This window comes from Chiloscyllium plagiosum, unplaced genomic scaffold, assembly GCF_037043375.1.
Source record: "Chiloscyllium plagiosum isolate Xiang-an unplaced genomic scaffold, Cpla_swu_hap1 HiC_scaffold_5, whole genome shotgun sequence".
NCBI classification, from domain to species: domain Eukaryota; kingdom Metazoa; phylum Chordata; class Chondrichthyes; order Orectolobiformes; family Hemiscylliidae; genus Chiloscyllium; species Chiloscyllium plagiosum.
This window is the reverse complement of record NW_028270143.1, coordinates 28,904,092-28,917,562: the sequence shown is the minus strand read 5'-3', so window position 1 is coordinate 28,917,562 and position 13,471 is coordinate 28,904,092. Positions and strand designations below refer to the sequence as shown.

The 13,471-nt window shown below is 41.7% G+C and overlaps 1 protein-coding gene across 3 annotated transcripts in view; it reads right to left on the bottom strand.

Annotated features, from left to right (window-relative positions):
• pex1 (peroxisomal biogenesis factor 1) overlaps positions 1-13,471 on the bottom strand; it is a 109,707-nt gene that overhangs the window by 23,940 nt on the left and 72,296 nt on the right. For all 3 annotated transcript variants that reach the window (XM_043689702.2, XM_087987046.1, XM_043689703.2), the window contains one exon: positions 12,052-12,186. In XM_043689702.2, the coding sequence (XP_043545637.2) occupies positions 12,052-12,186 (135 nt within the window). The remainder of the gene's footprint in view (positions 1-12,051; positions 12,187-13,471) is intronic.

Here is a 13,471-nt window from a genome sequence, read left to right as displayed (position 1 = left end):
TCTAAAACATGTACTTATTATTCCCTTTACTTAACAGGTATATATCATATTGGTAATATTACTGAATCAATATACCAAAAGTCTGGACTAATTATCAAGAGGCAGAGGGTCATAGCACAGCACAGGCACTGGAGAAACTTAAAATCAATTACTCCAATAAACCTGGAAATAAATAAGATCCTTCCAGGTATGATGGCCATGAATCTCCTAAATTATTATTTGGCTCATTACATGCTTTTGGGAAGGAAATCTGCCATTCTCATCCAAACTGGCCTGCACGTGACTCACTGTTAATTACCACCTCTGCTCAGCGAAGTTAGTAAATGGTAATTGGAAGGAGGTTTCCTTGACCATGTCTGACCTAGTGCTGTAAGAGTTGATGAAACGTAGGCTCCTGGAACAGAATTTCATTCCGACGTAGCATAGCATGCCAATAGTAAAGTAAAATAAGAATAAAACATGATAGATTACACTCCAGCAACTTAATTAAATGATCAGGTATGAAACAGGGCACAGCCATCCTCACTTGGACCTGCACATTCCTTCACTAACGTCTGGGAATTTCTGTCAAAGGGGGATCTGTCCCACAGACTAGTCAAGCAACAGCCTGATATGGTCAAACTTAGAAGTTTAGAAGATCAAACACAGTAATATCCTGAACTCCTTCAACACCATTGCACAGTATGTCCTGTCCTAGCTACAGGGCAGGCCAAAAAGAGGCAAACACATAGTTTTATTGAATCAGGAAGAAAAGGAGCTGACATCTCATCAAATCTCACAGCACCAAGTCAGACATGGGCAAGGAAACCCTTTCTAACTACCAACTACGACTCCCTCTCATCTGAAGAATAAGTACTCATCCATATTGAAAATCATTTAGAAAAAGCACACAGAACAACAAGGACACTATGTACACTGGACAGGGGCATGAAAGCCCACCATCTAAAGTGACTGAGCAGCATTATTACTCTCTATTCTTTGAAGGACAAAGTCATCAGAGAGGACTGCTGCAAGTGTGGAGAGAACCAATATAAATGGGAAAAGCCTGCTTAACCTGTCCTCATCAATTTATCCAAATCTGTCCATGACAGTATTGACAGCAATGTCCACAGCATAATCCTTGAAGGGATGAAATCTTGTCTCCACAATGAGCATACCCTCCAATTATTACCATACTGAAAGGATAAATTCAGCTCAGATCTAACAGTTTGAGTGAGCATCTGTGAGGTACTGTAGGCCATCAGTCTATCATCTCATAGCCCAGCATATCCGTCACTATTACAATTAGGCCAAAGAATCAGGAGTGGTTTGATAATTTTCAAAGCACTTACTGTGCCTGGCCTACCTAACATGAGGTACTGTACCACACAGGACTATAAACATGCTAAACAACAGAGTGAAAAGATCCCACAACCAAAAAAAAAATCAGATCAAAGCATAGCCAATCCGATTGAACAGTGATGGTCAATTCATAAACGAGAGCTGGTTGCTTCAGGAGCATTTCCATCCTGAACGTTGGCACAACCCAGCATGTGGGCGCAAAAGACAAACTAAAGGATACGAAAGTCTGAAGTCTGCACGATTGATCCACATTGGCCTTCACCAGATGTCCCCAGCATCACAGATGCCAAACAATTCAGTTTGGTCCATTTGATAACAAGCATAGGGTACAAATACTGTGGACCATGCTAAAATGGTGAAACATAGAACATTGCCAAGGTATTGACTGTCTACAAAATAATATAATGAAATCTAACCAGTTATTATTATCAACCTAATCGTTCAGTCATTAGTACTATCAAGCTGTACTGACTTGGTGATAATCTGCTCACTGAGTCAATTTGAGTTCTGTCACAGCCACTCAGCTTCAAACCTCTACAGTCTTAATTCAGACATGGACAAGAATTATATTTCAGATGAGGACGACAGCTCCTGACATCAAGGTAGCATTTGACCAAGCATGACATCAGGAACATCAGGCAAAATTAAATCAATAAGAATAAGAAATCTCCCCACTAGCTGCAGGTACATACTACACAGGAAGATGGTCATGACTGTTGGAGACTAAATATCTCAGTACCAGAAGATTGTTGTAAGTGCTCCTAAAGGCATTGCCCTTGGCTCAATCATCCTTAAATGATTGAACAATGGTGTCCCCTCCATAATGAAGTTTTGAGTCAGGTGGGATGCTTGCTAATAGTTGCTAAGTTATTGTTTCTATTTAGAACTTCTAATGATGCAGCCCATACACACTTGCAGCAATACCTAGACAGTACTCAGGCATGGGCTGTTAAGCGGCAAGTAATATTCACACACATGCAATTACTGATCAAATGAGAGAGAATCGCACCAATCCCACTTGGTATTCTAAGGCATTACTGTAGTTTATTACGGACCAAGCCACAACCCTCAAAACCTTTCAAGGAGGTAGCCCGGACCCTAATTTTGCTAGTTGTTTTAAGCAGAAGTAAAGTGATGTTCCATGAGAGAATCAGCTGGTCAAACCACTTAGTGTTAAACAAAACAGAATTTACTTACAAGATTACTGAATGAAACACGAAGAACAGAAAACAGAATACCGAATAACTTATCCTATCCGAAAACCCAACCAATCATCCCAATTAATGATGCTGTGCCAAAATACTTGCAACAAAACCCATAAACATCCTTTGGCACAAAAGGTAAAATCAAACACAAGTTCTTACATGATTGAAGTTTGTGAGAGAGTACCTTGCTTTTGAACCAGCCAGCAGCTTTCCTACACAACTGCTATGTTAAAATAAACACAGAAAAGCTGACCTGGGAGAACAGGCCACTCCCCTTTCATTGTACAAGTTTTTTAAAAACTTGTAAGCCTTCTTCCTGAGGCAGTGTGTTAGCTGTAATCAAATTGGCCCCAAAACCTTTCAACCCCCAGACATTTGGCACCTGTGTCGTCTACTGAAATTTCTTGCCTTTCTTTAGCAATTCAGTGAGTGGAGCAGCCACACTGCGAAAATGTGGCACAAATGTTTGATGAAATCCACTCAATCCCAGAAACCATAGCACTGCTCTTTTTATCGATGGTATGGGAAACTCCCCAATTATCTTTGTTTTTGCATCCAATGGGGCCATTTATGAGTGTCCAATATCATGGCCCTGGAAGGTGACTTGGGCTTTGGCAAATTCACACTTAGCCAGATTGATCACCAAGCCTGCCTTCTAACGTCAATCGAACAAGTCTGATAAATGGTGTAAACGTTCCTTCCATGTATGACTAAAAATCACCAGATCATCAATGTAAGCAACACAGTTGAGTAATCCAGCAATTATCTTATTGGTTAGTCTCTGAAATGTGGCTGGCGCATTTTTCATGCCAAGTGGCATGACTTTAAACTGAAAACACCTTCTCCTACTGCCCCCTCGACCATGACCCCACCCCCCCACCACCAAACCGTCATCTCCCAGACCATACAGAACCTCATCACCTCAAGAGATCTCCCACCCACAGCTTCCAACCTCAGTCTGGGAACCCCGCACCGCCTGATTCTACCTCTTTCCCAAAATCCACAAGCCTGACCACCCTGGCCGACCTATTGTCTCAGCATGTTCCTACTCCACCGAACTCATCTCCACCTACCTTGATACTGTCCTATCCCCCAGTCCAGGAACTCCCCACATACGTTCGAAACACCACCCACGCCCTCCACCTCCTCCAAGACTTTAGTTTTCCAGGCCCCCAACGCCTCATCTTCACCATGGATAACCAATCCCTCTACACCTCCATCCGCCATGACCAGGGCCTCCAAGCCCTCCGTTTCTCCCTCTTTCGACGTCCCCAACAGTACCCTTCCACTGACACACTCATTCGTTTGGCTAAACTGGTCTTCACCCTTAACAATTTCTCCTTCGAATCCTCCCACTTCCTCCAGGCCAAAGGGGTATCCGTGGGCACCCATATGGGCCCCAGCTATGCCAGTCTCTTTGTTGGCTACATAGAACAGTCCATCTTCCGTAGTTACACCGGCACCACCCCCAGCTCTTCCTCCACTACATTGATGACCGCACTGGCGCCATCTCGTGCTCCCGCGAGGTGGTTGAGCAATTCATCAACTTCACCAACATATTCCACCCCGACCTTAAATTCACCTGGACTGTCTCTACACCTCCCTCCCCTTCCTGGACCTCTCCAACTCCATTAATGACTGACTTGACACTGAATTTGAATTTTTTTTTTTTAAACAAACCCACCAACTCCCACAGCTACCTGGATTATACCTCTTCCCATCCTACCTCCTGCAAAAATTCTATCCTGTATTCCCAATTCCTCCGTCTCCACCGTATCTGCTCTCAGGAGGGCCAGTTCCACCACAGAACACACCAGATGGCCTCCTCCTTTAGAGACCGCAATTTCCCTTCCCACGTGGTTAAAGATGCCCTCCAGTGCATCTTGTCCACATCCCGCCCATCCGCCCTCAAACCCCACCCCTCCAACCGTAAGAAGGACAGAACCACCCCGGTGCTCACCTTCCACCCTACCAACCTTCACATAAACACATAATCCGACGACATTTCTGCCACCTCCAAACGGATCTCACCACCAGGGATATATTTCCCTCCCCACCCATTTCTGCTTTCCGCAAAGACCGTCCCCTCAGTGACTATCTGGTCAGGTCCATACCCCCCAATAACCCACCCTCCTTTCCTGGCACCCTCCTCTGCCACCGCAGGAATTGCAAAACCTGCACCCATACCTCCATCCAAGGCCCCAAAGGAGCCTTCGACATCCATTAAGGTTTTACCGGCACATCCACCAATATCATTTATTGTATCCATTGCTCCCAATGCGATCTCCTCTACATTGAGGAGACTGGATGCCTCCTAGCAGAGCGCTTTAGGGAACATCTCCGGGACACCCGCACCAATCAACCCCACTGCCCTATGGCCCAACATTTCAACTTCCCCTCCCACTCTGCCGAGGGCATGCAGGTCCTGGGCCTCCTCCACCGCCACTCCCTCACCACCCGACACCTGGAGGAAGAACGCTTCATCTTCTGCCTCAGAACACTTCAACCGCAGGGCAATGTGGATTTCAGTTTCCTCATTTCCCCTCCGCCCACCTCACCCCAGCTCCAACTTTCCATCTCAGCACCGCCCTCATGACCTGTCCTACCTGCCTATCTTCCTTTCCACCTAACCACCTCCACCCTCTTTTCTGACCTATCACCTCCATTCCCACCCCCATTCACCTATTGTATTTTATGCTACTTTCTCCCCACCCGACCCCCCTCGCATTTATCTCTCCATTCTGTAGGCACCCTGCCTCTATTCCTGATGAAGGGCTTTTGCCCAAAACGTCGATTTTCCTGCTCCTCGAATGCTGCCTGACCTGCTGTGCTTTTTCAGCACCACTCTAATCTAGACTCTAGTTTCCAGCATCTGCAGTCCTTGTTTTTACCTTTATACTGATACAGTCCATTTGGCATTATTAAAGGCAAAATTGCCTTTTCTCTTTCTGACAAAGTACCTGCCAGTATCCTCTGAGCAAGTCCAAATAAGAAATATAAGTTGCTTGTCCCACCTTCTCAACAGACTTCCAAATGCGGAATAGGATATGTATCAGTCTTTGCAACTGCATTGACTTTGCAATAGTCCATACATTACCATTGGGTACCATCTGGTTTTGGCACCATTACTATGGGTTTGCTCCAGTCACTAACTCACTTCGATTATATTGTCTTGGAGCATCCATTCAATCTCCTTTTGAACCTGTGCCAACTTTAGAGGGTCATGCTTATAAAGATGTTGTTAATCGGAACAGCATCTCCCATATCTACATCATGCATAATTTGGTTAGTACTTCCGAGCTTATTTCCACATATCTCCCCATGTGATAGCAATAACTCTTTCAGGTCATTTTGATTTTCCGCAGGAAGGTAATTTAATAATTTATCCCAATTTTTAACAACTTCCTCATTGTCCAATTTAATTTGAGGATGTCCAATTCAGAATCCTCTGAATTTGGTTCTTCCCTTTGTGATGTAATCAACACATTCCACGCTTGCTTTCTTTTCCTGTCAAAATACCTTTTAAGCATATTCATATGACACACAGGTTTCTCTCTGTCTGGAGTCTCTATCAAGTAGTTCACCTCACTCAATTCCCTTTCAACTTGATAAGGTCAACTTCAAAGTTTTAAACCTTGCTTTTAAAGGTTCACCTATCATTGGAAGTAACACTAAAAAATACCTTATCCCCGATAGCAAAATTACTAATTTCAGATTTCTTGTCTGCTTCCAGTTTTACTGTATGCTGTGATATTTTTAAATGCTATCTAGCCAACTGTCCAGCTCTATTTAAATCAGTCCCTAAAATTTGACACATCGTCTAAATATGTGGTCTCTAAATTCTGACTTACCAATTTCTCCTTAACCAATTTTAATGTTCTTCTCACTTCATGCCAAAACCTAATCAAAATGGACTGAATTTGGTCGATTCATTCGGTGTATCTCTGATCGCAAAAAGTACAAACGGAATTCTCTTATCCCAAACATCTGGATCGTCTTGACTATAAGCCCTCAACGTGGTCTTTAATGTCTGATGCCATCTTTCTAGCACTCCATGCAATTCTGGTTGGTACACAGTAGAAACTTGAATTGTTTTATTCCTAAGCTGTCCATAACTTCCTTGGATAATTTTCATGAGAAATTGGACCCTTGATCTGATAGTATCTCTGCCGGTAGGGCGTATCTAGTGAAAAATTTGAGTAATTCTCTAGAATCCTTTTAGCTGTGATGTTATGTAATAGGACAGTCTCTGGAAATCTCGTCAACACATCCATTATTGTTAACAAATACTGATGCCCACTTTTTGTTTTAGGTAGAGGACCTACGCAATCAATTAAAGTTCCTCAAATGCAGGAATAGATATTGGGTGGCGGGGGAGGGGAGGGTTGTTTATTACTGCCTGTGGTTTTCCAATTACCTGTCTGACATGTCTGGCAAAATTCAACTACATCCTTGTGCAGTCCAGGCCAGTAAAAATGTTTTTGTATTTTAACTTGTGTTTTCCTCACTCCTAAATGACACCCACAAGTGATAGCTCATGCATCACTCAACACCTCCTTCCTATACCCCACTAGCAATACAATTTGATGAACCTCTGCCCATTTCTCATCTGCAGAATGTATGACGGTCTCCATTTCCTCATTAAGACAATTTTCAAGAAAACAACATTCAGGGATACATTCATATACTTTTTCTGTGTATACCTTCTGATACAACTGCTTTAAATTTTCATCTTTCTGCTGTAACTCAGTTAATTTATTTGAGCTAAAGATGTCTGCATTGTCATCTATCTGCTCCTGCTTCATCTCAACCATCTGACCGAACAGGGTTTCTGCAAATTCCACTTCAACTTTCTTATCTGTATTCTTTGATCTCTCCTGTTTCAGCTGGTGACTTTGTGACCTTGCTACTAGTCAGGAAAAATTCCAGGATGTGTGTCCTGCAATGTTTCAGTTGCCAGATTAGGCTGCACTCTTACCAGCATATCAGCTATATCATTAGCAAGGACAAATTGCATTCCAGGAGCTGAGAGTTTTGTCCAGTACTCCTACCACGAATTTGCCACTCTTCACTGAATATACTAACCTCATTTTACATAATTGTGCGCTTTTTGTCTCACAATGAATTCCCACCACTAGTACCATTTCTGGCAATAGTCCTTCAGAAGTACATATCTCCTCATCGTTCAGCATCACAGACTGAGGATCCTGTGTCTCTTAATATTGTAATCTCTTTACCTACTGCTCCTGGCCAATGTGAATAACCTTTAGATTAGATTACATTACAGTGTGGAAACACGCCCTTCGGCCCAACAAGTCCACACCGACTTGCCGAAGCGCAACCCACCCATACCTCTACATTTACCCCTTACCTAACACTACGGGCAATGTAGCATGGCCAATTCACCTGACCTGCACATCTTTGGACTGTGGGAGGAAACCAGAGCACCCGGAGGAAACCCACGCAGTCATGGGGAGAATGTGCAAACTCCACACAGTCAGTCGCCTGAGGCGGGAATTGAACCCGGGTCTCTGGCGCTGTGAGGCAACAGTGCTAACCACTGTGCCGCCCATATACCGTGCAGGTATATGGTTTAAGAAGATCTGGCACTTCCTCCTTAACCAATCTCCGACCAAGTTGTACATCCTGGTGCAGCTTTCTAGTCTCCACTGTGCTTTCCATTATTACTCCAACAAAATTCACTGGCTTGTCCTGTTTTCCTACATCTGGCTTCCCTGTGCTTCTTCTAACCCACCAACACTGTGATTTCATGTGGCCTACTTTATTGTAATGAAAATACTAGAGCTTTTTAATTTCTCTGTCCCCTTTTTACCTTGTGGCAAGTTACACTTATGATCTTCACCAAGATCCACCTTTCTCTTTCCACATGAGGATTTCTCTTCTCCCCAATTTCAATCCCTCACAGATTGAAATTGATTCTGGAAGCCAAACTTTGCTTTATGGACCAACTCAATCATCAGCCATTTCAGCTACTAATCTTACCGTTTTAACTTTCTGCTCTTCCACACGAGTTCTCACTACTTCAGGAAGTGAATTTTTGCACTCCAAAATAACTGTCTCTCTTAGAGCATCATACTTTTGCTACATTTTTAAATGCTCTTATCCACCTTTTAAAATTACTTTGTTTGATCCTTTCAAACTCAATACAGTTTTGACCAGTGTCCCTTAGATTCCCACAACGTTGTCTGTAGGCTTCTGGCACAAGTTCATATGCACTGGAGATAGCTTTCTTAACCTCTTCATACACCCCAGATACCTCTTCTGATGGTGATGCAAATACCTCATTAGCTCAACCTACAAGTTTTGTTTGGATCAACAAAACACACATGGCCACATTTGTTTTGACATTTTTTCAAATGAAATAAAAAAGGCTTCCACATTCTTCTCATCGAATTTAGGCAATGCTTGAATATATTTAAAACAGATCCCCACCAGGCCTTTGACTACCATGGGTTCGTTCATCCTCACTAAGCTTACCTTCAGCTTTCATCTCCATCCTTTCAAGCTGACTTTCCTGTCTAAGTGCTAATTTCTGAAGTTTAAACGTGCTCTCTTTTTCTCCCTCTTCTGTTAAAGTCATTCATTCTCTTTCTCTTTCCTCTGCTTTTAGTTGTAATTCATTGTTTCTGTTTCATTTCTGTTGCCCTTTCCTTGTTTTTTGCCTCAAACTCAAGCTGCTTCATTTTCAATTGAACATTAGCCATCTCTAAAGATTCAGATGGTGTTTCCAGCAAATTTAAATGCTGAGCTACTGCTGTAATTATCTCCCCTTTCCTCTTGGAAGGAGGCAGCTCCAACTCCAGCCTGTCTGCTAATTCCTGCAGCTTGGCTTAACCATCTTTTGAAAAAACACCCAAAGTCATTCCTTCCACCCCCAGAAAACTGAAAGAGCCATTGCTAATGCAAGCACTGTTTAAACCATACAAAATTAACACCTGGAACAAAAGACACTTAATACCTACCACTTGCTGCCTTCAGGTCCAACAACTCTAATTCCAATTTGGAACTAAGGAACAAATCTCACAAAGTGCCCCCAATCTGTTATGGACCAGGCTGGCCCCCTCAAAGCCTTTCAAGAAGGTACCCCAAACCCTAACTTTGCTAGTTGTTTTAAGCAGGTGTAAAGTGGTATTCCAGTAGAGAATCAGCTGTCAAACCACTTAGTGTTAAATAGAATAGAATTTATTTACAAGATTACTGAATGAAACACAAAGAACAGAAAACAGAATACCGAATAACTTATCCTATCCGAAAACCAAACAGGTCATCCCACTAAATGATGCTGTTTCAAAGTACTTGCTACAATTCCCATAAAAACCCCTTGGCACAAAAGGTAAAATCAAATACAAGTTCTTACAGGGATGGAGGTTTGAGACAGTACCAACCTGAGCCTGCTTCTGAACTCCAACAGCTTTTCCACACAACTGCTATTAAAAAAAAGAACAACCCAGAGAAAGGCTGAGCTGGGAGGACTGGCCACACCCCTTTCATTATACAAGTTTTTTAAACTTGAAAGTGTTCTGCCTGAGGCGGTATCTGTTAAGCTGTAAACAAATTGGCCCTAAAACCCTTCAATCCCCCAGATCTTCAGAACTTGTGTCATTTACAACCTCTCTGAAACAAAAGCCTCTGTTAAATGAGCAGCTTTGTCACAAGTTGAATTCCTGTCCAACATTCGTAGGGTTACTGAAACCGAACTGGACCAGCCATGTAAATGCTGTGAATCTATGGCCACGTTAATCTGAAAATGTTTGATCTTGGAAGCTAAACAGACTTAGGCCTTCTTCGTACTTGGGTGGGAGACCACCAGAGAATACCAGGTGCAGTACGCTTAGCCAATATTTATAGTTGAATGGCTAAGGCAATGGATTGTAGTCCTTCTGGGGCTTCCCTTTGCAGGTTTTATTCCGGTGACTACATTTGTTTAACAGTTCTTTTTTTGGCACAATGTCCTCACCTCTTGGTCATAAACTCTGGGTTCAAGTTTCACCTACCCCAGGTTAGTTGTAACATGTCTGAACAGGTTGACTAAATATCTATAAATGCTGTGACTGCAAACATAGGTCAGAAGCATAGAATTCAGCAGCAAGTAACTCATCTCCTGACTCCCAAAAGCCTGCCCATTATCGGCAAAATACAAGTCAGGAATGTGATGGAACACTTCCAACTTGCCTGGATGAATGCAGCTCCAACAACACTCAAGAGGCTTAGCACCATCAAGGACAAACAACCCACTTGATTGGCAGCTCATTCATCATTGACACAAAATGGTAACAATGCTAACAGTTTACAAGGTGCACAGCAGTAATAGCAACATCCAAGCCTGTGACCGCTACCATCTATGTTAACTTCAAAGTTACACACCATCTTGACTTGGGATTTCTATTCCTTCACTATCACTGGATCAAAATTCTGGAAATGTACAACACTGTGAATGCACCCAAGCCCCATGGACTGAGCAATTCAAGAAAGCAGCACATCACCATATCAAGGGTAATTAGGGATGGACAACAAATTCTGGTGTAATCAATAAAACCCATATCTTACGACCAAATAAATAAACATGCTAAGAACAGCTCATTGCCAGCATTGGGTGCTTTAACCCAGAAGAGAACAGGTTCCATAGGACAGAAGTTTGGGCCTCTTCATCTGTCCCCAGCCCACTCAGTTTCCTTGCTGCTGAGCTCTCAATAGTCTGACCCTAATGCACCAGCTCTCCTGTTACCTCAGGTTCCAGATCTCATTCCTTAATTACATTGTGGATGTACTAACACTAATAATAGGATTAGTTTGACATAGTGTCTTATGATCTCAAAGGCAAAGGCAATCAGAAATGGGCAATAAATGCTGGCATTGCCAAACTTACCCAAAACACAGCAGCAAGTAAATGAAAAAATAGAGTCCTACCCCAAAGCACTTGGTTATTTATAGAAAGATGCAAGATAGATTAACCAAAAGTTTAGTTCAAGAGATGGGTTTTAAGGAAAGTCTTAAAGGACAAATGATAGAGATAGAGAGACTGAAGGATTTTAGAGGTTAGAATGCAGACCAATGTTCAGTGAAAAGATGTATGCCAATGGTGGGGCAAAGGAAGGAAGATTACAGAGAGGTTAGAATCAGTATGAAGAATGCTCAAGGAATAAAAGAAATGTAGGTTTGGAGGTTATGGAATTGGGGAGTACAAAACCATGGAGGGATTTAAACACGAGTATATTCAATTTAAAGTTTAGAATCTTAAGATTTTTAAAAATCTGCTTCTCAATATTACAGTCAATGATTCAGTTCAACTGCAGATAATTCATATTCTTTGATAATCATTAAACTTTGATTATTTGGAATTAAATACAGAAATCAAAAAAGTTTGACATGTTCTAGGCAAGCCAGGAAAGTGGAAATGTCACAATCACTGGACTATCTGCATAGCTACTTTCAAAATTGCATTCATGGCAACAGAAATGTGAATTGAACTGAGATGTTGTCCTACCTTAATACTGATAAAGTTAACTCCACTTTCTCTGGCGACAACACTTGCTAATAATGTCTTTCCAGTTCCTGGTGCCCCGTACAACAGGATTCCAGATTGTTGTCGTATAGGCAGTTTAGCAAACAACTGTGGATACTGAAAGGATAAAAGTACAAATGCAATTTTTATGACTCCATAATTTTGAGAAGTATATTATGTATTTCTTTCATTGATTTTAATTTATTTATTGTTCCAGGGAAAACATAACGACATTCCTGCTAAATTATCTTTGCATCCTTGAATGTAACATTCCTCAAACATCTATATGAAGCAGGTGACCTAATTCACGCTAAACAGGTCATTAGTCTCAAAATATATTTTCACATGGATGATTTAATGTTTACAATTTGTACTTTGTTAATTTCATAGAATTTTCCCTGCCTTCAACAGTCACACTATAGCCACTGAAATAGAATGGTCCGTGGTGCACCAAGTCCTCAAGTGTAACACACTCATCACTCCGTTCAAGTCTTCTCATGGAATCAGCAAAACCCATCTCTGCAACCCTAGCTCTACAACCAGAGTACTCTAGCCTCCTTCAATTCTGACCTCATGAGCATACCCGATTTTTCCCTTCTCAGAACTGGTGACTGTGTCTTCAGCTGCCTGGTACCCAAACACTAAATTTCCCCTGTAAACCTATTTCAGTATCTCTCCTCCTCTAAGATGCACCTTTAAATGTACTTTCTGAATCAAGTTTTTGATACTGATGCATTGCTTCCTTTGATCTGTGTCAATTTATTTTGTTTGATTCTGCTCCTGAGAAATGCTTGGGATGCTTTACAATTATAAAGGTGCTATATAACTACAAGTTATAGCTGTTGTTAACTGAAACGGTTTATATTAGGGAAGTCATCTACAATCTAATTCAGGAAAATAAAATTTCTAAAAGGTGCTATGAAGTGAAAATTTGGTTATGCAACGAACAATGATATATTAGAACTTCTTTGATTTTTTAGCAAAAGCAAATTTCTCCCAGTTCACTATTTTACTTTAAAATACCTAGTAAGTTCACAATTAACTGAAAGCATTCAATGCCATTAATTGAGAAAAACACAGAATAAAGAAATACATGGATAAAAAAAACTCTTCTTATACATCTAAGGGCAGCACATTGCCATAACTCATTGTTGCTACCTGCCAAACCCTTACATACATCTGTCACATACAGACTTAAAATTATCTGATGATGCCCAGATCAGCATTGCATCATTAATCATCCATATGCTTCAGCTCATTCACCAACTCAAGTAAATTCGCATCCTCAAATTTCTTCTTGACTTTGCCCATTGCTATGTCTCTGCTACAGAGAATTGTATGTTCACCAAGTCATACACCCTTCGGTCCAACTTGTTCATGCGACCAAGTTTCCCAAATTAAT